The sequence below is a fragment of the Aquila chrysaetos genome, chromosome 1 (genome assembly GCF_900496995.4).
Source record: "Aquila chrysaetos chrysaetos chromosome 1, bAquChr1.4, whole genome shotgun sequence".
NCBI lineage: Eukaryota > Metazoa > Chordata > Aves > Accipitriformes > Accipitridae > Aquila > Aquila chrysaetos.
In genome coordinates, this window is record NC_044004.1 from 12,451,115 (window position 1) to 12,474,529 (window position 23,415).

The 23,415-nt window shown below is 39.8% G+C and overlaps 1 protein-coding gene across 6 annotated transcripts in view; it reads right to left on the minus strand.

Moving 5' to 3' along the window:
- Positions 1-23,415, minus strand: part of SORCS2 (sortilin related VPS10 domain containing receptor 2) — a 590,289-nt gene that overhangs the window by 262,061 nt on the left and 304,813 nt on the right. For 5 of the 6 annotated variants that reach the window (XM_030008352.2, XM_041124365.1, XM_041124361.1 and 2 more), the window contains exon 3: positions 3,224-3,323. In XM_030008352.2, coding sequence (XP_029864212.2) covers positions 3,224-3,323 — 100 coding nt within the window. Of the gene's footprint in view, positions 1-3,223; positions 3,324-15,585; positions 15,602-23,415 lie in introns of those variants that run through there. The other variant, XM_041124370.1, reaches the window with a different exon arrangement.

Below are 23,415 nucleotides of genomic sequence, written 5' to 3' on the forward strand. Positions count from 1 at the left end.
TATCAGCAGAGATAAACTGAAGAAATAATGTCAGTCCAAGAAGTAGACTGGAGCCTTCTAGAAAATATTTCATCTAATTGCAGTCCAAAACAAAACAAAAAATTTTCCATCTTGTGCTGGTTTTGGTGGGCATAGAGTTAATGTTCTTCATAGTGGCTAGTATGGGGCTATGTTTTGGATTTGTGCTGAAAACAGTGTTGATAATGCAGGGATGTTTTCGTTACTGCTGAGCAGTGCTTGCATAGAGCCAAGGCCTTTTCTGCTCCTCACACCTTCCCACCAGTGAGTAGGCTGGGGGTGCTCAAGAAATTGGGAGGGGACGCAGCCAGGACAGCTGACCCCAAGTGACCAAAGGGATATTCCAGACCATAGGACGTCATGCTCAGTGATAAAACTACGGGGGGAGTTGGCCGGGGGGGGCCGCTGCTCAGGGACTGGTGGGGCATCGGCTGGTTGGTGGTGAGCAATTGTTTTCATTTGCATCACTTGTCTTTCTTGGGTTTTATTTCTCTTTGTTATTTTCCTTTTCATTACGATTTTCATTATCATTATTATTATTAATATTATTATTATTATATTATTATTTCAATTATTCAACTGTTCTTATCTCAACCGATGAGTTTCCTCACTTCTACCCTTCCAATTCTCTTCCCCCCATCCCGCTGCAGTGGGAATGAGTGAGCAGCTGTGTGCTGCTTAGTTGCTGGCTGGGGTTAAACCATGACATCTCTTTGTACGTCTTTGCAGTGAGACTCTGTTCAGACCCACAATAGTTACAAAGCCATTTATAGCAACCTCCACAAGATCATTCAATCTTATTCTCATAAGTACAAAGAACTATGATTTTAACGGGATGAACTGCCTGGAGGTACCCACGTTCCTCCTTTGACTGTAGAGGGAGAGGGCTTGACTAGACACCTAAATTCCACAGAGCTAAAATCAGGTGAGGTTAATGCTCTGATGACATTGAGGTGGAAATTATGAGCATTAAATTTGCAGTATCAGTTCTTTCACAGATGAGGTCTACAATGGGTAAATGGAATGAAAGCACAGAATAATGCTTAATATGCAAAGTATTCAAAAAATCCCCATCAGTGCCTTTTATCTTTGCCTTCATGCATATTCCCAGTCCCTAATGCTAAGTCGTAGCATGGGACTACTTATGCTTTAAATTTAAAGTGCATGCTCAGTTCCAGTACGCACGGTCAGCACTCCAGTTCCCATTTTCAGCACATTTCAAAAGATGTGAACTTGCTGAAGAAAACCCACACCATAATGATCTAAAGTCTGGTAACACCAGGAACGAGTGAAACCCCGAGACTTCTGCTCAGCTCAGAAAAGGGAGTCAGAGCTCTAAATGTTCTATTCCACCCCAGTGCAATTGTGCTGAAATGGGTGGATAGCGAGACATGTTCTTCCATCTTTCTAAATAACTTTTGTGAAATCAGCCAGTAGTCTTAGTGTCCTAATCAAATGTCCAGCACCAGAAAAGTTCCCATGATGACTGACGAAGTCAACATGGAGACTTCCCCCTTACCTGCCACATGTGGCTGCAACGCCTCCAAGACCACTCTGAAGCTGTTGGCTACAGCATTTAACCCCAATGCTTTCACATTTTTGTACCATGTATCCATATATGTATATACATTTGCATGTAAAAATATCTCCCTCTGGCATCATTTACAGGCCCTAGAAATCCTTTCTGCTCTGCTGTTTTTGTTGTTTGTATACTATTGAACAACATCCCTGTAGAAGCAAATCTCAGCATAAAAATAGCGTATTTAATGACTCAAAGGGACTTTCTGTAACAGAAGGATTCCAATATGATATTAGTTTAGTAAGCAGGGTTTGTATCTCTAAAAACTTCAACTTGTCTTGAGCAGAATTTTTGTGAACATTGGTGTGTCCTTCAAGCTTGAAATTCAGCAGTGATCTTACCACTGTTTATTTTGCCAGACAACTGGCACAACCACATTGTCACTGACTCCCCCTGTGCTTGTGCAGGCTTTTACATTGTAGCTGGGTGAGCTGGGAAAAATCCTCCACAGGGCTCTCATCCATCTCATACATTTAGCCTTTATTCCAGAAACTGAGATGGGTAAAGATTTTTGGTTTTATTCTTTAGGACTTGAAATCATCAGTAGATCTTATCTCTGAGACACACAATCTACAGAAACTTTGTGCTTGGTGGTAGTTCCACTTCAAGAAACAAAAAAATCATTTCTGACTTTGCAGCAGATTAAAAATATATTACCGAGCTCAGGTGTAGCATAGCTTTGGCAAAAAAACTCCAGTGACCGTTGCAAGAGAAATAAAATATGTACTTAATCATCCAGGCAGTCTCGCCGAGTTCCACTGATTTTTGATTAAGCAGAACAGACAGATAAACACAACTAACAGTGTCCTTCCAATCAGCAGTCTCTGCATGAAATCAATGCTTCTGTATTACACTGGAGTTAAAAGGCCCTTATCAAGAGAAAATTCTTATTTCATGAAAGACCTACTGTGCTTGTGTTATTCACAATGTATTTCACAATTCTTGCCGTTTAAATCACGGGCATTTTGCAGACATAGAAGGGTTGTTATTGTTTTTTTTTTTTCTCATAATCGCTCTTCCTGTTGCTTCTAATATAACATCCATTGTAAATACACTCAATGGGTCGATTTTGCTTGCACTTATAAAGTCCACTTAATCTTCCTAGGCTCCATGAAAAGCTTTTTGGTTCAGTAATGATGCAAGAACATTTCTTAAGAAAGAGTCTCAAGGAGAGGGTGTTTTTATTTTTTAATTAAGGTTTTACACAGGATAAACATCATTCTCAATGACAGCCTGCCCAATCCCTGTGCTTTATATTAAGCAACGTGCAAAGGACTTTGAAATTGTGCATAAAGGTTGAAGAGGTTGAATGTTAGTCCCAGAATTTGTGTGGATGTGTGAAAACCTACAGGAGGTCCTTTTCTTCTCCATGGAAAACTCCACAGAAGCTCAACTGCCAGAAGTCAATGGCCTCATAAGTTTTCAGAGTCCATCAAGGCATTTTTTCCTTTCTAAATTATACAGGAAGAAATAAATATCCCAATTCCATATGTCACAAAATGCACCTGAGGTAACCTGCAACTTTGTGAAAACCACTTCCCTATATTTTGAAAACCTGTAAAACACACTTCACATAGTTGCAGAATCTTAGCTGCACTATAAAAAGTCATTTTTTTTGCCACATACCTTTTTTTTGTTGGTAGGACAAATGTAGAAATTGTCAATAACAGTGGCAATTCCAGGCTGTAGATTCAACTTTGTGTATAACGTCCCAAAATCTGAGGACCTGAAAGAAATCAAACATCTGTAAGTGCTCTCTTCTAAAGGCTTCAGCATTGAAACTCTGAAAAAACACCCACTTTGTAGCACTAACTATCCATTTTCAATGCTTCTCTGCCATCCTTTTGTTCTTTTTGCTGCTCATTAGCTACTAAAAGAAACCTGCCACTATTAAAAATATTTTTCTAGGTTTGAAAAAACATGGCTAGTTCTGTCTGTTCTGTGTGATGCTAGTTTTCATTCTGACACTGCACCGTGCAGCGACAGAAGCACAACAATTATACCTTTCCATCACCACCCACAAGGTGGGAAAAAAAAGAGGTAAGTAGCGCAAAGGCTCATCAGCAAGTACTAACAACACCTCCTCAGCTATGCAGAAAAAGAAGAGCTGACTTCAGAGCCTCGTGTTGCATAAGAGAACAATTTGGCCTGAGATCTGGAAGACTCGCAATGGACCACTACCAGAATTTGTACTTGATAAAAGTATCCATCCACTCCTCCAGCTCTTTTTCAGAGGATCACTAAATTTTGAATGAATAAAACCAAAGTCAGTACTTGGTCATCAGTATGTCATACACACAAATCTATGAATATTTCAAGTGTGTGCACTCTGCAGAAATTGTTTCGTATTCCTGAAAAATCTACAATGAAAAATGGCATCTGTGCTGCGCGCCTCTATTGGCAATGTCTAGTATAAAAAGAATGCACAAGTAAAATGTTAGTATAGGAAAACATTAGTTAGTGAAACTCAAAGCAAGTGACATCCAAAATTAAATCACTTTGGATGAAGTCTCACTTGTTCTATATAGGATCAAATTGCACCATATGGTCTCTCCATATTTACAGTTTTGCCTTTCACATTTGGAAGGGGACTCAGACACATCTAAGGCACCTATCCCTTCTTCACCAAGAAGCCCTCCCTAGGACAGATGGTTGGTGGGAGGACTTCCACTCTATACTCCTTTTTTTTCACTGGAATAACAATCTCCTTTAACAAACAGGGCTGAAGGTGCCCTGCCTGGTACCTCTGCATCATTCAAACATTTGGGAACATGCAACAGCTCTCATGTCCAACAGAACCAGGATGAGACCTTTGTCCTTCCCAGTGTGACACTGAGGACTGCCTATGCAGTGATTTCTGCCCTATAGCCCCATTCTAACACGTTCATTGCTCCCCGGTGGGCTCTGTTGTCTCATACTCCTCGCCCAGAGGAGTCACTGCTGAAATTCATAGGAACATGACTGAGTACAGCGAGAGAGAAAAGCGAGAAACCAAATCCCTGGCTGAGGTGGCCCACAGCCTGAGGTCTCCTCCAAGCCACGGGAGGCAGAACGGTCCCCAAGGGACGGGTGCCCACAGGAGGCTGCCAGGAGCACTGAGTGCCCACTCTCTGCCTGCCCATGTCCCAGTCCCACTGAGGATGTCATTAAGTCAGAGGGCACGTGGTACGAAGCCACAGGCGGCTACTTTGCTTTCACACATTCAGCTTTCCACATGATATGAGAACTTTTACTGTGGTTGTGGAACAGCTTTCTATGTCTTTGGCATCACCAAGCATATTGGGCACAGAATGATATGCCTGGATCAGGTCCTAAGGGACACCAAGTAAAGAAGGGTTCACATTTACCTTGCTGTCCTTCCCTCTCTACCAGTCAAAAAATGATAGGGCATAAGCCTATGACACACAGACCACACTCACAGACTAAAGTTGAGATTTTATCTATTTTATAGTGACATCTGAATCACTTGATTAGGTTTTTTTCCTCATAATGTTGCTTCGCCTGCAGATATACAGCAATGCATTACAAAAGTTGGAATCATAGCAATTCAGTTTTGACAAATAATTGTGTAGAAATCAAATACATACAATTGCACTGTACTGGGTATTCAGCACCGAGCTAATTAAAATTCTAAGGGGAATAGTACGGACAGTGTGAAACCTAATTTGCTGGAGGTGTTTGACAGAAAAAAAATTAAAGTGAAGACTAAAATACTGACTTCAGCCAGATGTACTGAAATCATGCAGAACAAGTATGTATGATGGAAACAGAACCTAGTCTATTCTCTTTGAGGAAAGAATATCAGGTCAGTGACTTGCCCAGTAATAACATCCTGAAATAATTCTCTGAACCTTAAAGATGATCCAATTTACTTTGAAGAGGCAGTTCCAGGATTAATACAATGGGACCACTGGAGAGTGACACTGCAGGAGGGATGGTGGCGGCAACTGTATCAAGGTATGAAAAGAGTACAGGCAGAAAGCCCAAAGAGGATAGGCCATTTCAAAGATAAAAAGTTCCAGTCTAAAATTACTCTTCGAATTCTCATGACTTATAAAAAGTACTGCCAGAAAAGAATAAAGTTGTAACAAAAAGAGTACACTAAGGTAACTAAGGTATTTTCAGACAAAGGTAGAAGAACTATATAGTCAAAAATCTTTTATTTTCTGGTACAAATTAGCTATCTCAAGGGGAAAAAAAAAAAATCCTGTTCCAACCTGAGACAACAGGCTAATGCATATCCATGAAGGTAGGTACACCATGCCTAAGCAGGAAGACACGGATTGGCAGAAGATCTGTGGATCTATGGAGAAATTTATTCAGACTCCTAAATCTTTTTTACTGTAACCCAGCCTCGAGGGAGCCCAGGAATGTCAGCTACTCTTTGAGACATTTACATACAAGAGGACACAGTTCAAGGACATCATTCAAGGGAAGCACTGTCCAAAATAACTGGTTTACCCAAACTGCTATAATCCAGAGAAAACAGGTCACCACAACTTTTTTACTTGAGATATAAATTCCAAGTTCCTGACTCTGCATATATAAAGAATTAACATTTTGTAGCGCACAGCTAGAACAGAATTCCCTGTAATTGTACTGCTGGGCTACAGACAGGATTGTGGAAGAAAGAATTCTGGGATCTCAGTGCACGCCTATTTCAAGAACATATTAAGAAGAAGCACAAAATGTGTTTTGTACAAATTCAGGAGAGGAGGAGCCCTCTATGCTCTTGCAGTCATGAAGAGATTTTTGTGTGTGTGTGTTAAAATCCAAATTTGTGCTTTGTTAAAAGTGTTAAGGAAAGGGAAAAAAAAAACCAGAAATGAACCATCTGTGTTTATCAGGATAAATACATTCTCTTTCCTCCCTAAAAATTCATGAAAAGATATTTCAAGGTATAATCGAAACAGGCTACACATGTATTTGATAAGAACAGTAAAACATTCTTCTATAGCATGGTTTATTTGCAGTGGTAGCACAACAGCAGAACTCCATAAACCAGAGCAAGAAATGTAAAGTCTGCTATCTTAAAGATGGGCCTGATCTGCAGTTCTGAGTGATCTGCATGCAGTCAGTGAACATTTTGGCTTCCTGTGAGACATTCCAGGGGATACAGCAAGCTATGCACAGACTGCTTCCTGCTGCTGCTTATCCACCTGTGTGCTACACGCTATAGATTGTATGGATGTTTCTTAGTAGAGCAAAACTCGGGGGAGGACTCGTAGGAAACACATCTTCCAGCATTCAGGTGATGGGCCATTCAAGAGCGGTAGGACCATCAGATGCTGGAACGACATGATTACTCAGGTACTGATGCAGACATCACACAACCTGTGTTTGACAGGGCTTGCAGCTGGGTAATAGCTTCTTTGAAAGTGTGTACATCTGCTGAAATATGTGCCATTCTTTTTTGTTTAAGGAGTGTTCAAATAGCAATCATCAAAACCATACAATGATATTACAGCCCAGACAGAATTATGTCTTTTTAGCTTGTTTTAATACTGTGAGCTCAAACGATAGTTGGAAAACTTCCAAGTGGTATAGAAATGTACCCTGATGAAACAAACTTCCAAAGTCCCTAAACTTTGAGGAAATTTGGGTCTCCTCCTTAAAAACATAACTTTTTTATATTGGAGCTAAAATAAATCTATGCCTAACATCATTTGGAACTGTACCTAAATGCTGAGTCTGGACATTATCCAACAGAAATTTTGAGAAAGAAGAAGAAATTTCACAGATACCAAAAGAGGCATGAACCAAATGTTTGCCAGTCTGAACTTCACTACCATTATACAGCTCTCCACTGATGACTGACACCTATGATTCAGTATTCCTCATTGTTAGTTGTTTTTCCAGACTATATTTACAAGTATATATTAATATATATAAGAAACATTAAAATGTATATAGTAAGATGTTAATGAAAATTTTGAGACAGATGAAAATTACATTCTCAAGCCAAATTTAATACTCAAAGAAATGTCAACTGCAAATGCTTCCTTTCCCATTTTCTTTTATTTTTAATGAATTGAAGAGACGCACTGGAAAGAGAATGGTTGGAACACTTAACACACATGTTCATCAGATTTCCTCTACCTTTTCTTCTTGAAGATTAACTCAAGCTCCATTCTAGCCAAATGAGCCATACTGTACGAGCCCTATTAACTGAAAATCCTAGAAGACAACAATGAAGAGATTTCAAATGACACATGGATTACTTAACTAGCGAAACAAAAAGAAAGCCTTTGGAAAAAAAACATACAAAAGATCTGCTGGTTTAGATTATTGATAAGTTGATGAAAAAAAAAAAGACTCAATTGAGAATCACATTGCAGACTCAAGGAAGAGTGGATCTGTGTGTAACACTCACTGGACTTCTTCCCACTTAATTTTCTCCAGATTGTATTGCAAATGTCGTCTTCTTGCCTTCCCCTCCTTTTGGTCAGAAGAACAATCCAGTATTTACACCATGAACTTTAAAGTGCAAGAGAAATAATTCGGGTTCTTGCTCTGTCACAGACTTATGTCTAACACCAGGATTTCCTTTGTGTTCTGGTCCCTCACCTGAAAAATAGAGACAACACTATCTCCTATACCTCAAATGTCTGTAAGGAAAATAGGTATCTATAGGACAGTAAAGTAACGAAGAATTGGCTGATGGAGTATCTAAAACAGATACATCAGAAGTTCCAACAACAAATGCCGGGACAAACCGACTGAAAGGGAAGTAACCAGAGGAATATCATTTAAGAAGTGGTACACTAAGGTATCTTCTTTACTTAAACAGCACAGAAGCCTTCAAGGGCTCTTACATGTACAATGTGGAAATTGCGGACTTTGGTTAGCCTCCTAAAATCTTTTTAAACAGCAACAAAAAACCTCCAAAACCCTAAAGCCTTTCTTCAGAGTAGAAACACATTGTAACATTAGGTTCCAATACCTGACTCATGTATTGAGGAATTTGTGCAGATGAAAGTTTCTTCAAAGGCTGTAGAAGAGTATGACTCCTAGCAATCCAATTAACAGATTACTCATCAGCTATCAACTCTGCTGGAGAACTTTCTGAAAATACCTCTCTCTCCGCTTTCCAGAAAAGTTGAACCTTTTTGAAGTTACATATTTTTCCTCTCAAAAACAGAAATATAGAAATGTTTCTTCCTTAATCCAGTTTTACACTAAAGAATCAATGGTGTAGGCAAGAGCTAACAGATAAACAGTTTAGCAACTTCAAATTTAGGCAATAGAGTTTACCTTTTTTTCCAAAAGCACTACGAAGACCAGTGTATCCTGTTTTTACTTACCAATCCATTACTGATAACATATATTGATCACATATTCTGATAACATAGATATTTTTAAGAACTGTGGATTATCACAACAGCCCTTTTAGCTGAAGTGACCTGCTCTGTAATGTTCTGATGAGTACAGATCACGGTGCAACTCTGCATTTATATAGGTATAGAGATTCCTTCCCATTTTTACAGGTATTATGTGCACATGAAGAGCCCTACAGTCTCGGTCACTCCATGGGAGCACAATAAAGGACAGGTGGCCATTCATGGTAGCTTTTTAGTGACCTGTAAATATATAGTTGCTTGTAAAATACTGACCTAAATAAATCCACAGAAAAAAACTCAAATGAAACGAAAACACCGAACAGCCACATTCATATCAAGTGAGAACTCAAGGAGGATCAAAACGTCACAAATTCTAGAACTGGACTTTTATTAAATGCATTACATATACCCAATTCAACTGGCTGCACTAAGAGGGAAAACCAGTCCTCTGTAGCTGATAATAAAAGCAAAGATTACCCTGCTAGGTGACTTAAGGGAGTCAGATCCTTCCTCAGGAACTATGGTTACTAGCCTCACAGTGAGGAATAGGGCACTGCCTTATTTTGCAATGTATGTAAAAATCACAGAAGACAAATGCTAAACGATGCTACACATTGGCTTCTCCCCTGAGGGTCTGACAACTGCTTCCCCTGGTGCTACACGGTACCTGAGCTGACTGCCCCATACTGGCATGCCAGGCTACAACTTTCTATTCCGACGTTGCAATTACCTTTGCAGAAAGTGTTTCAAAGCCCACATTTTCCAGGAATTAGCCTGTCTCAGAGCTGTCTGGTCACAAAGTGTCGCACGGTACAGGAATTCATGTTTTCTTATGAGGCAACATGGAAGGTGACAAACAGAGCTCTGTGTATGGATGTGGGTGTTGCTTGGTGCAGAAATTCAAGCTATATAATACGTACTTATGTACTGTATCATGTTTTCCCTTACTGGTATCTGTTGTCACGTATTTATCGTGTACCATTTTTCGTTAATTACTTAATCTGTACAATATATACACACACACTTAAACTCCAATAGTTAGCAGCATTGTGTCTTTAGTATACACTACATATCTTTCAGTACTGTATTTATACATTCCTACTCTGCATAGTCTCACTGTACACCACAGTTATCTTTTGCAGCCCTTCATTAGTCCTTCAGTATACCACAAACATCCTGCTCGTTAGCCTATAATCACACTGCTTATCGGTTACATTTTCAAGCTCCTCATTACTTTGCCGCACAGCTCCAATAATTAGCCTTCATATTTTACAGGCCCGCAAAACATCACATTAGCTTCTCTTAGCTACAGCCATCACATTTTCTCCCAGAAACTGTTAGTTTAGGTAAGACACCTATTCTGAAACTGCTGCCTTCGTGCATTAATTCCATCACCAACACAGAGCGCTCGCTGACGGCACGTTTTGGAAGGCACAGCCTGTAGCCACGCTTGCAGTACACAGATATTTGTGATGAATCCGTTCAACCATGAAACAAGCAGTGTCACAGTGACAAAGCAGACAAGACACTGCCAGGGTTACGTCTTACTTCTCTAAAAAGTAAAAGCTCTGTGTTATTTCTTCCTTCTTAGCTTTGCAACCCAGGTGGGGCTGGAGCAGGCAGCGGAGCACGCAGCCCTCGAGGTGCAGTCGCTGGACACAGCCAGGCCTGGGGGCACCTGAAAAATTCCCCACCATCATTCTACTCCAGCCATTTGCTCCTGTTAAAAACAAAACGCCTGAAATGATCCACGTTCCAATTAATGGGTTTGAAGATTTGCTTTTAACCTGGATCATTTCAGTAATCCTGTTTACAACTCAGTCCCACAAACAGTTGTAGTGACCTAAATAAGGGAGTAGAAAACAAGAATGAAATTGTGGGAAATAGGGAAAGATCAATTTCTTACCACACTTTCTTCACTGAATTCAGTGTATCATGTAACTAAACATTAGTGTGCATTTATCCTAAGAAACAGTCCTGTGTAGATTTAATTTCAGCAGCTGCAAATCCAGCATTGCATTAGTAGGTCTCAGCAAGGAATGGAGTATATCATGGAGCGTTTGAGGGGTTTGCTACTGAGAGACAGCTCTGGCATATTAGAAACATAAATAAAATACCAGTACTGATAATTCATACAGTGCTACAAAAATGAGTAATATTAATTTGAGGGTTTTGTACCATAAAAATGCTAGCTGAATTAGAGTACAGGAATAATTTTACTGTTAGGTGTATATTTTTTAGTAAAAAGGCTTTCCTCCATAAGCTCAGTTTATTATTTCTGAAAGTACTGTGTTGGGAAAAAACCCCAGTGGCTTCACTTAACTACTTAATTACTACCTACAAAAGAAATGAATACTTCACTTCCTATATTAGGAAGTGTTAACTTCCTTCCACCAATTTGAACAACCAACCACCTTTGAAAAAAAGGTGTGTTTGTTGAAAATTTAGGGAAAAGAAAAAAGAAAGAAAAGCCTTTGGTGCTAAAGTGCAATTTTCCAAAATTATGCTTACTAACTGTCTTGCCAGAAGCGGAAACATCCTTATATCACCTCCAGTACAATTCCTCTTTTATGAGTTCTGTGATTGGAAATGAGTAATTACAAAGGAAAATTTCTCATCTCACATACTTGTGTTCTTTGGGGAAAGAGGATGGTTTAAGAACATTTTCTTGAGGTTTGCAAGGAACATTAAAATCCTCCACCATGGAAAAATGCTAGGTATTTCCCACAGCCCAAGCTTTTTATTTAAACCACTACACACTGCTGAAATATTTCTGAAACAACTTTATTGTCAGTCAGGCAGCTCCTTGGAAGGCAAGAAGGATGTTGGGATGTATGAGAAGAGAGAATTTGGCCTTGTGCTTTCTGACAAGAACAACAAGTTTTCTTGTAATTGCTGGATAGATGTGGCTGCAACAAGAACATTTACAAAACTAAAAAAGCACTGATAACAATTTAATAAATTGTATGTGCACATTCACATGCGATTATGTATTCCTCTAGTAACAGGCTCTGCCAACTACAACAGTCAGCTACTTACTCTTCAGTAAATGGAACTCTTCTTTAGCTCCATTTGCAGAAGTTTTTGCATTTGCTGCTGAAGTGCTGACCTCAACTTTATGATTGCTCTGGGGGAGGTGGGAGGAGGAGTGAATTACATGGCCAGGTTGTAGCCCTTTACAAAAAGGTAAATGAAGTCAATGTTTTGTCAGTAATTTCACTGTGGTACTCTGCACCTGAAGCCAAACGCTTGGCAGAACTAAGGGAGGAACTGGACATTTTTGTAAAGAATGAAAATATCCTAAACAGTAAGAAAATACAGATAAATAGACTGGTATCGGGTAGAGGCTGGGCAGTGTTCAGATGCAGCGCAAGTTCAACCAGGATATTGGTTCCCTTGTCCCCAGTGTCAAAGGAGTGATTATTCTAAGTTATTACAATTGCATCAGGAACAAAATCTTTGCAAGGAATTTTAAGGTACATCATTTTGAATTCCTCTCCTGCAACAGGAGTTCACTGTCCATGTCAAAAACACTGCCCGTCTCACTCATGTCTGCCCATGAACGAGGTTGCCACGATGTGCCTGAAGTCATGAAAACATTCAGAGAGTTAACCAAGATTAGGTTTTCCTAACAGCCTTTAAAATCACCCTGCGTCTGTGCCACCTGAACTGGCGGTCTGCAGGACAGGGTGGGAGGAGGCACGCCTGAGGGTGCTGCAGTACCAGGCTGACTGGGGGAATTCAGGTGCTCACAACCACTTCAGCAGGACTTGGTTTTGTACTTGCTAATGACTCCAGTCGCTACCTCCTAATAGCCTTCTACAATCGCTGAAGCTTTTTTTTTTTTTAATTTATTTTGTTTAGAGCTTTCAGCAGCCAAATTTCTCTTGCAGTCGTTCTCCTGTAACTGCAGTGACACCCGGGGAGGGCCGAGCCCATCAGCTGTAGTTTGGCCTGCTGTTGAACCTGGCAAGCCAGCAGCACATAAAGCCCCAGCAGATGTTTCTGCTTTTATAGCAGCTCTTCCAAACCCTTGGCCAGACATAAATCCAAAATAGATCCAGAAAAGAGACAAACAGTGCCACCATCACAGGTCTTAAAATTAGGAGGCAGAACCGGCCTTTTCTGCAGGACTCCGAGAGACCATTAGCAGCAGAAGGTGCCGTGAAGTGTTCCCATAAATTATGCTGACAGATTACGAGGGCCAGCCACAGCAAATGCAGCACATTTTGCACTGCACCGCAGTTTGCTAGGAAACAGAATCCTAAGACAAATACACGCATTTACATAGGAGTTTCCAAACTGAGAAGATCACACTTCATAGCAACAAGTACAGGAAGCGGGCGGTTTTATGGCCATTAACACTTTCACATGGATCTACGGTGCTTCCACGCCATGGTAATGAATGTTCTAAAAATAAATCAGTAAGGAGATGATCCTTGGCAGAAGAAGTCTTCTGAATACATGCCATGCTGGATCTATTTTGTAAAAGGAAAGTCGCACTAAGAGTGTGTTCACAGCTGACACTGTGCTTTACAGGAGAGAGGGTTGATATATACCAGGGTGACATGCTAATATATTCGGTCACTTGATGATGACTAACTGCTCTTAACGGAAGCTTGGTCCACTATAAATTGTTGCCATGTAATTTCAAATGCAAGTGAAAACAACCCCCACAGAATAAGAATAGTTCTCTACATTGAAAATAACACAAAACACTCAAGGAGCCAAAAATTCAATCACATTCTTGTCTGGCATGAAGGGAGACTAGGAAGAGAAAAAAGCGACCCAGCATCTAAAAAGGAGTTCTTTTTGTAGGAGTGAAGGTTATTATGTGTTCTCCTGCTTCCCCTAGCATCTACCATTCAAGCTCAGATGGAGCTGCCAGCAGAGGATGCAGCTCTGCAGGTCTGGGGCTGCTGGGGTGTCTGGGGTCCCTCACTGAAGCTGGGACAGCAGGAGACAGGCTCCTTCCTTGCAGGAGCCTTGTGGTGGTGGAAGATCTGCATCACCAAGTGAAGAGCTGCAGAAGGAGCTCAGCAGACTTCACAGCTTCTGAGATGATGGGAAAAAGATCCATGGGATGATGACAGCAAGTTTATAGATGATACAAAACTGTGAGGAGTGGCTGATACATAAGTGGTACATCTTGTGGAGATATGGGCAAACAGGAATCTCATGAAGCTCAACAAAGGCAGGTGCAAAGTCCTGCACCTGGAGAGTAATAACTTCATGCACCAGTACATACTGGAGGCCAAGAGGTTGGAAAGCAGCTTTGCAGAAAAGGCCCTGGGGGTCCTGGTGCACATCAAGTTGAACGCAGACCAGCAATGTGCCCTTGCAGCAAAGGTGGCCAACAGTGTCTCAGGCTGCATCAGGAAGAGCACTGCCAGCAGGCCAAGGGAGGTGACCCTTCCCACTCAGCACTGGTGAGAAACATCTGCAGTCCTGTGGCCCCTCAGTATGAAAGAGGCATGGACATACTGGAGTAAGCCCACCAAAGAGCCACAAAGATGATTAGAGACTGGAGCATCTACCACATAGGGCAAGGTTGAGAGAGCTGGGACTGTTCAGCCTGGAGAAGAGAAGGCTCAGGGGAAACCTTATCGATGTGTATAAATACCTAATAGGAGGGAGAAAAAATTGAGCTAGACTCTTGGCAGTGCCCAGTGACAAGACAAGCGGCAATGGGCACAAATTGATATACATTAAACTCCCTTTAAACATAAGAAAAAAATATTTTTAACCATGAGGGTGGTTGAACACTGGGCACAGATTGCCCAGAAAGCTGTGGAATCTCCATCCTGGGAGATACTCAAAATTCAATTGGACAAGGTCTAGAGCACTGTGCTTTGAGCAAGAGGGCTGGATTCAATAATGTCAAGAGTTCCCTTCCAACCTCAATCAATTTGTGATTCTGCAGCTACTGAAAATTACACCATGATTTGTCTTTGTTGAAGATACTGTGTAACAAAAACCATTTTCTGTAGACAACCAACACAATTAGAGCACCACCAGGTCACAGAAGGAACATAGCTGAATATTTTCTGGGAAATCCACAACTTCACATGAAGTCTTGACCATACTAAAAACAAAAGCTTTGCCATTTTGTTTTGTCTTTAAGTTCAGTGGAATCAGAAGTCTGCCTGGAGTCTGCTTGTGCCAAAGTGCTCAACCGTGCAGCAGTGTTGGTTAAGCCAACAAAAGATACCCTCACATTTACTGATAAGCAAAGTACCTACAACATAGGTCCTGCACAATCTTTGGATATGAAGTCTGAAATTATAATCATATCCCAAACTCTACATTTGCAGTTTGAAAGGTGGCACAGAAGTGTTTTATCTACCTTTCTTTTTGCAGTCATATAACTAAACCTTATTTAACTGCCCAAAGCAGTCAAGCTTACAGGAAAAAAAATGTGGGTTTGCCTAATAAAAGCTTTTTTTTTCCCCTGCTGTTGTTGATTCCACTCAAAACCACCACTTTGGGGAATTTAACCTACAAAGGCTTTGACAAACCTTTTGGCATATGTGGTCAAGCCTCAGGTTCATAGTGAAAGTTCAGCACAACACCACTACTCTACAAATAAATGTACAGATTCCAAATGCTAGCCACTAGTCCCACCGGGCATATTTTACTAATACATACTTTTATACATGACTCGGAAACCAATATGACAGTGTTTGAGGAGACACTAAAATACGTTTGCTGTTCTTACTTCCAAATCACATCCAATCCAAGGCAGTCTTTTTCAAAGAAATCAAGACTCCAGCTATTATTGGAGAAAGCAAAAGGAGGGTGGTTAGGAGGAGTCACTCAGTGCAATGCCTATTGCCCCACATTTGTGGGTAATCCCATGGAACACAAAAGACTGCAGTCTGCCCTCCTTATCTCAGCTTCATATAGTAAAGTAAATTTACATGTAAACGTATCTTATGTTCAGACTGGATCAGACTGGATCTCCAGATATGAACTGACTTTTGTTTTCTTTTTACTGAGACAAACTCTCATTATCATCATGAGATAATGACCAAACGAAAAGGTCTCCCAATCTCCCAATATATCTTAAAGACACATGTAATATCTTGCCTGTTGAATGCATCTGAAGTCCTTTCACATGTAGGCATTTTATATTTTCTCTAATTTTTAATATCCTGTGCTAATAAAAATGAGAGCTCTGAGTCATAATTTTGTTGTTCCTATATATTTACTTAATAGATAAAGGGAATTCCTTCTTCCAGAACCATCTGTCTAACTTTAGACCATGTCCTACTATTAAACTGGTAGACTGGCTGTATTTAACATTACCACTAATTAACCTGTCTGTAACATCTAACCCTGTAGAATAAATGCCACAGACAATTTAAGGAAATGAAACACAGTGGCACCACAGGGCAGGCTAAAAAGTTCCAAAAACTTTAATCAGAAAGTTAGAGGAAAATGACCTAGCTTCTGAGCTGTGTATTTGTGGAATGCATTGACAGTGAAGCTTGCACACTCATACAAAAGAGTACTTAATAACAGAAATAAAATTGTTTTTAATGGCTGCAAATGATCATCCCTGAGTTATCAATACTAAAACCTGGCAATTCTTAAATGAAATTTAACCATCTTGCTTATTTTAGTTATTTTAATATATCTTGTTGAGAAAGTTTTTGCATAATAGATTTTTTCAATTTCTGAATTTCAATAGTTTTAAACTGCAGAAGAGGTTCTCCTCCAGGAGACTACCATAGTTCCAGACCATATATAACGGTTGTTCATCATTAACTACTAGTCCAAGGATACCACAATGGATGTAATGCACATATATTTTCCAAGATACTATTTTGTCATGTTCTGATCTCTTTTCTTTATTAGGAAGTTGCTAGTAAAACTGATTGATGGGTAGTCTTATTGTACCAGGAGGACTTGTCATTCAACTCTTTGACCTTGTCGTCACACTAACAGTTGAGTGCCTTTGAAATCTGTTTACTTCAGAATTTACAAGAGTATTAATGACAGGATGTCAGCACTTCTCAGGTTTGAAAAGATCTAATAATAGTAAATGAGTTTGGACAGTAGGGTCATCTGTAATGTACTTTAAGAAAGAGAGACAAATGTCATTATTCCACCTTATGATTAAAGACAAGTAAAACAATTCTTAAAGCACTTTTTATTCTTTGGTGGTTTTTTTTATTGAAGAACATTCTTTATTTTTTTGAGGTCAACATAGACCACATTACATGCGAACAAGAAAAAAGCTATACTGTCAAATAAAGGACTTGACTTGACAGATGCAACACCCTTTCCAGAAAGAGCTACAGAACCTAAAAAGCTTAGTCACCTCTTACTGAGCAAGCCTTGGGCAAGTTTGAGAAGCAGCCTACATGACTTAAAGCTGGTTTACTCTTTCATCATTATGTACAATGTATAAAAACTGGCTATTTGTCCCTCAGTCATTAACATGGGGCCTGCATTCCTGCACTTCAGATACGTGAAAATGAGACATCTAGATTTAAAGAGGGGGGTGGAGGAAGGAAATCTTTTCTGGTGGTAATACTTTCCTTCCTTCATTAGCAATATTACATGAAAAAATACATATGGCAATAATTTTCTCTTGTGTTTACTGAAGACCCTTTGCTTTGCTGCATAACTGTCTCAGGAGGAAAAGTGATCTTTTGTTCCAACTCCTTCCAATATAGTTGCACTCTCCTTATATACCTGCTCACAAATTCATCTATTCTACAGCATGAGATTAGTAAGAATAATACAAAATATGATAATCAGATGACCCATCAAATCCCAGAGAAACTGTCCTCCAACATTAGCGCTGTGTCTTCAGGAACTGACTAATCTAGCAGAACAACGAACAGTCACGTCACACCTGTATTATTTGCATTGGCCACATATGGCATATTCGGCAGCTGTGTGGACAGCATTTCAATTAGCACTTAAAGTTTCTAATATTTTTTTTTTTTGTTATAGCTTTTCGATCTGCCTCAGATTCTCCTAACAACTTGCATATTTTACATAGATAAATAAATATGCATTCAACACAACTGAGCTTCAGATTCCTCAAATTTCTTCAAATATTAGAAGAGGACAGAGAAACCTCTGTTTTGCCTCAATAAAGCATAAAAATAGAACAAAGTTGATACCTGTTGCCTCTAAGACACTGAAGGATGTAAAAGTGAAGGATATTACCCTATGATCAAAGGAAGCTGTAAATGATTATAAAAAGAAATAAAATAAGAAGTAGCTTTGAGTTACTTGTCCTGTTAAGAATACAAATTATAAGTAAGGGATATTAGTTGATAGATTGATAAGAAATTTCAAGTGATTCCAAACCATTAGGTTATTCACACTGATATTCAACATGTAATTACTTTCAAACCAAACAACAGAGTTGGAGTAATGTAACAAATACTTTATGAGCAACCCATGAGTCATGCCTACTTATTATTATGAGGTTTTGGTTACTTATAATTTCAGCTCTGTGGCTTTACTAAATAACTACAACAATAATAATAAATAATACCACGTCTGGACTCTCACACCTTTACGCACATACTGTCAAGTGAAAGAAGAAAGAAAAGAACATTTATGTCATATTTTCAATGGAATATCTTAAAGAAAATGGAGCTTGGCTTATGCATACTGTATGTAGATTTTTAGGCTTCAATTTCATGCTTTGCAGTTGCCTCTTCAAATCTTTAGGTATAGATTTTGGGGAAAAAATAAGTTGTCTTTGTTACTAAATGTCTCAAATGGCATAGAAGAATGTGGGAGGGAATTAGTTCTGCTGTTCCCCCATCCCTCGAGCAGCAGATACACAAAGGCAGAGGTATAATGAAACAGGAATGGAGCGGGGTCATCCATGCATTGAAGCTGTAGTGAATATGCAAACTGTCAGGTATATGACAACTAGAGATTTATGTGATTTCATCATTAGAAAATCTAAGGTCCTGAGGAGGAAAAGATGATCTGCTATCCTCTGCTGCCCACCCCATCCCTACTTGTTACTTCCTGTAAGCCTCTCCCCCCGCAGCTTACAAGTCCACGAGCAGCAGAGCAAAATTTGCCTTTGGAGATGGCTGACCTTTAGTAATTGCATTTCAAATTATTATCACAGCACCAACTGCACATACAATCTTTCCTTTATACCTATCTTTTCTTTGCCTTCCTCATCAGAACAGCATTGTTTCTTGCTACTTTTTCTTCCCATTCCATTCTTATCTTTTGGCATTGATTACACAAGACCCTGTGTGTAGCATCAGCAAGGAGAGAGAAATGCATTATTCCCTATTTTGAGAGCTGGACATGCTAGGCACAGATTTCATCTAAATTGCAGGTAGAGCATCACTAACAGTACTGATAGCAACGTCAGGCATCCTTGGCACACAGACGAGAAGGCCTATTTGTATTTGCTTTGGAATTTTCTATTACGTTCTCTTTTAGCATATCAGTGCTCGGTGTCAATTTACTGTCCCATCTCAGAGAAGAGAAAACAAATACCTTAAATATCAGGTATGCTGTTGGCAGGCAACTGGTTCCAAAAATTTTGGATAAGTGGACCTCTGTCAGAATATTTCAAATATCACTATACTTTACACTTCCAATTGAAAACAACATACCTACAATGTAGTTCCACAGCTCAGCTGTGAAGCATTGGCCCATGAACTTGCAGACCACCAGTGGTCCGTACCAACTATTTGTGAACCACTATATAGGGAGCTTACAGATACCTCTAACAGCTATTGCTAACCATTCAACAGTTTTGATACTCTGCCATGAATTCTGGAGAGAAAAATAGGACAGATGGCTGGAAAAACTGTTCATCTAAACCTACAGTAGTCTGCTTATTTAACTGCACCAGCTCCATGTACTTCCTCTGGATTTGGCCTGTCCCTTCCGAATTCACTTGCCACCCTCACCACCCTAGTTTCCATTATAATAGAGAAAAGGTGAAGCTCTGAGAATGGTGAGACAAACTGCATTTCCTGAAAATGGTAAATATTCTGCAAAGATGTATACAGGAAAGGAAGAGATGCTGAGAGGCAGAGCACAGTCCATCCTCTAAGTCCCCAGTAAAAAGGCACCTAAGTAAATCACTTGGAATCAAGCCCTGTGCTTTCTATGCATATGAGCACTAAATTCATCTCAATACATAAGAATATCACAGAACATTGCATTACATTATTTATCCAGACAAATGACTCCTCTGTTTGTAAATTATCTGACAAATCAACAATAGTTGTCTCAGATTATTTGTAAAGTAATTCTTGACCTGTAGCTTGTTATCTATAAAATACTTGAGCTCTGACAGGGCATAAAGTAACATGTTAAGTTTGGTTTTGCATGATCAACTTGCAACTTGTAGAATCAGACTTCTGTCCTAAGCATTTCTGATTCTAAATTCCAATTGCCATCCTCGAGTATTCTGTATTGTATAGTTAAAATGTATTGATTTGGCAAATCCTGCCATTTGCTGAAGTCTATTTGTAGAAAATGAACACAGGACAGGTCTAGACAGGATTGAAATAAATTAATTCTCAAATATGAGCTAATATTCACAGAAAACTTGCAATATTCTGTTGCTTGACTCAAGCAGAACAAGAGTTTCAATTACTCACGTGGCTTCTTTGGGTCTGTGTCCCAGCAAAGTCTCAGCTCCCCAGCCCACTGCCATATGCTTCCTGTCTGAAACCAAACTCAGTCGCAACTGTAAACACACTCAGATATAGGGAAGACTTCCACAAGAAAATTAATGGCCATAGTCACCCCTCTGGGTTTCACCCTCACTGGTTCCACAACGGTATCTTTTGGCTTGTCAATTAATCCTCAGTGTGAGAGGAATGCTACCGTTCTTGCCGTTGGTTTTGCTAACAGGCTCTGTGTTGCAGGGAATATTGTCCATCAAATCACACCATCCACAGAACAAAATGATGCCAGCTCCCAACCTCAGAATAAGCACCTGCAGACAGAAAGCAAAGTACCAATGCTTGGTCCAGTCTGCTTCTAGAAAACACTCTGTTCCGAAAAACAGTGATATGAAAAAGAGAATTGGCTCTACATGCCGTAACATATGTGGTAACAACTACTATTGGTGCTGATTCTGTTTAAATGCCACACTGTGAATCCTAAGTACACACAGGAAATTGGCAGAACTCGCAGGAGGCAAGATCTATGACAGTAGCCCTTGTCAGTCACAGAGGTTTATCGTAGGATCCAGAGCTCCTCGACACTTGGTGCTCCAGAGTAAAGCCACTTGCTCATCCAGGGCCGAGTAAATATTCCAGCGTTATCCTTCCACTTCTCTACCAGCTACCACTATCCCTGCTGATGTGGAACAGTAATGCTTTTTAACTTAACGATTAATTCTCTAAAGAATGCTTCAAAATGTAAATGTTATTTTCCTATTCTCATTCAATATAGAGAGACATTTATAAATATATGATTTCATCCTGAAATCTGCTTATCCAAGTGGTTAAGAATCATTTGAATTGCGAACATATTCCCATTCAAAGCAAAAGTTATTTCCATAATCAAAAATCATTGTTTCTTCTCCCCAAAAAACTGAGTCCAACTCAACAGGAGCGTGCAGGGGGAGCAGTTTAAAAGGTTTCTTAGTTCACCTGATGAACCACTTGCAACCGAGCTTTCTACAAGGCCTCTCAATTAATCCTCACACACCGCATACGCACTAAATAATGCACACCTTTTTGCCTAAGTACTCCCCAAACACACTGCTCCTATCTCTCAAACTAATAGTGACTGAACAGAACTGTAAGACACACAAGTGATGTGTGCTGCATTTATTGGAGATGCAAAACTGTGACCACACCTGTCCCAACAAACTTAACCACAGAATGAGTGCTTCTTCACCTGGTCTACACTTGTGCCTTTTTGGCAATGTTTTGCCACTTGGAAACACCCCAAATTAAATCTTAACCTTGGAATTACTTGTTCTAATGTATTTTGGAATGCTCCAGCTTTCACAAAAATTTTACTTCACTAAAGAAAATTACAAATGTCATCAGTCAGTACCATAAACACTTCTTGGCTCCTCTTCTTCACATACATTTGGAGAGTGTTCACGTTTGTCTGAAAATGTTTTCAAGTGGTAATGGTTGTACAACATAACATTCATATAAACCAAGCTCCAACTGGTCCTGCAAGTACTGCCATGCACAATGCTCACAACCTCCAGTAATTGCAGTGGGGCACTGTTAATATGAAAGCCGTTGATAGCTTTTCTTCTTTTTAAATTACACTGAATGTTAAGCTTAGCGATAGCGGGATCTGATTTCAGTGTTCTACCTTTATAATGGAGCTGACATCTGTGTACAATATCAAATTCATTTACAACTTTACATGGGGATCCAGGAGAGCTAACAGAGCTAAGTGTTTACTATATTTCATGGCATAAAACTATGAGGTAATGCTGCAGCTTGGAACAAATGAGCCTGGTGGAAATTGTCCATTCTTCCAAATCTAAAATATGTAGGATATTTAAGGTAACAAAAGGAATTAAAAATGCATTAAGGCACAAATGCAAACATATGCAAAGCATGAAAAATCTAAAAGAAGCTTCTTGATTTGAGCATAAATCACAATTAGCAGTCAGGATTCCAGTTTCCTGTCACTGTGCCGATAAATATTTATCTCTTGTATACAAAATTACCTTCTTCTCAGTGAAAGTGTTTCAGTCCTCGATCCTTCCATTACTGAACTGTGGATCTAAACACACTTTTCCAGCATACCTGTAATCCACATAAAGGAAGCACCTCACAGGATCAAAAACCTGCTTTCTCTATGAAAAATGAAAGGTCTGGGGACAGGCAGAATGGCTGCCAACTGTTGGTGAACTGCTCACCTCTACAGAGGATTAATTCAGGTGTCCGATCCACCTCAAACACCACAGGGTGCCCTGCCTGCTCTGCCATGCCCATCTCCACCATGGGTAAGGCAGTTACATGGACAAAAGAAACCAAATCCTTTGCTTCTCCCAAATTTCCAGCAGATCCTGATGTAGGTTTTTCCTCTGCAATAAAGATTTCACATTACTTTCCAATCTGAGCTTATACTACTTTACACATGTCCTGGTTTCAGCTGGGATAGAGTTAATTTTCTTTCTAGTAGCTGGTATAGTGCTATGTTTTGGATTCAGTATGAGAAGAATGATGATAACACACTGATGTTTTCAGTTGTTGCTCAGTAGTGTTTAGACTAAGTCGAGGATTTTTCAGCTTCTCATGCCCAGCCAGCAAGAAGGCTGGAGGGGCCCAAGAAGTTGGGAGGGGACACAGCCAGGACAGCTGACCCAAACTGGCCAAAGGGATATTCCATACCATGTGATGTCATGCCCAGTATATAAACTGGGGGGAGTTGGCCTGGGGGGGATTGCTGCTCAGGAACTAACTGGGCATCAGACGGCGAGTGGTGAGCAATTGAATTGTGCATCACTTGTTTTGTATATTCCAATCCTTTTATTAT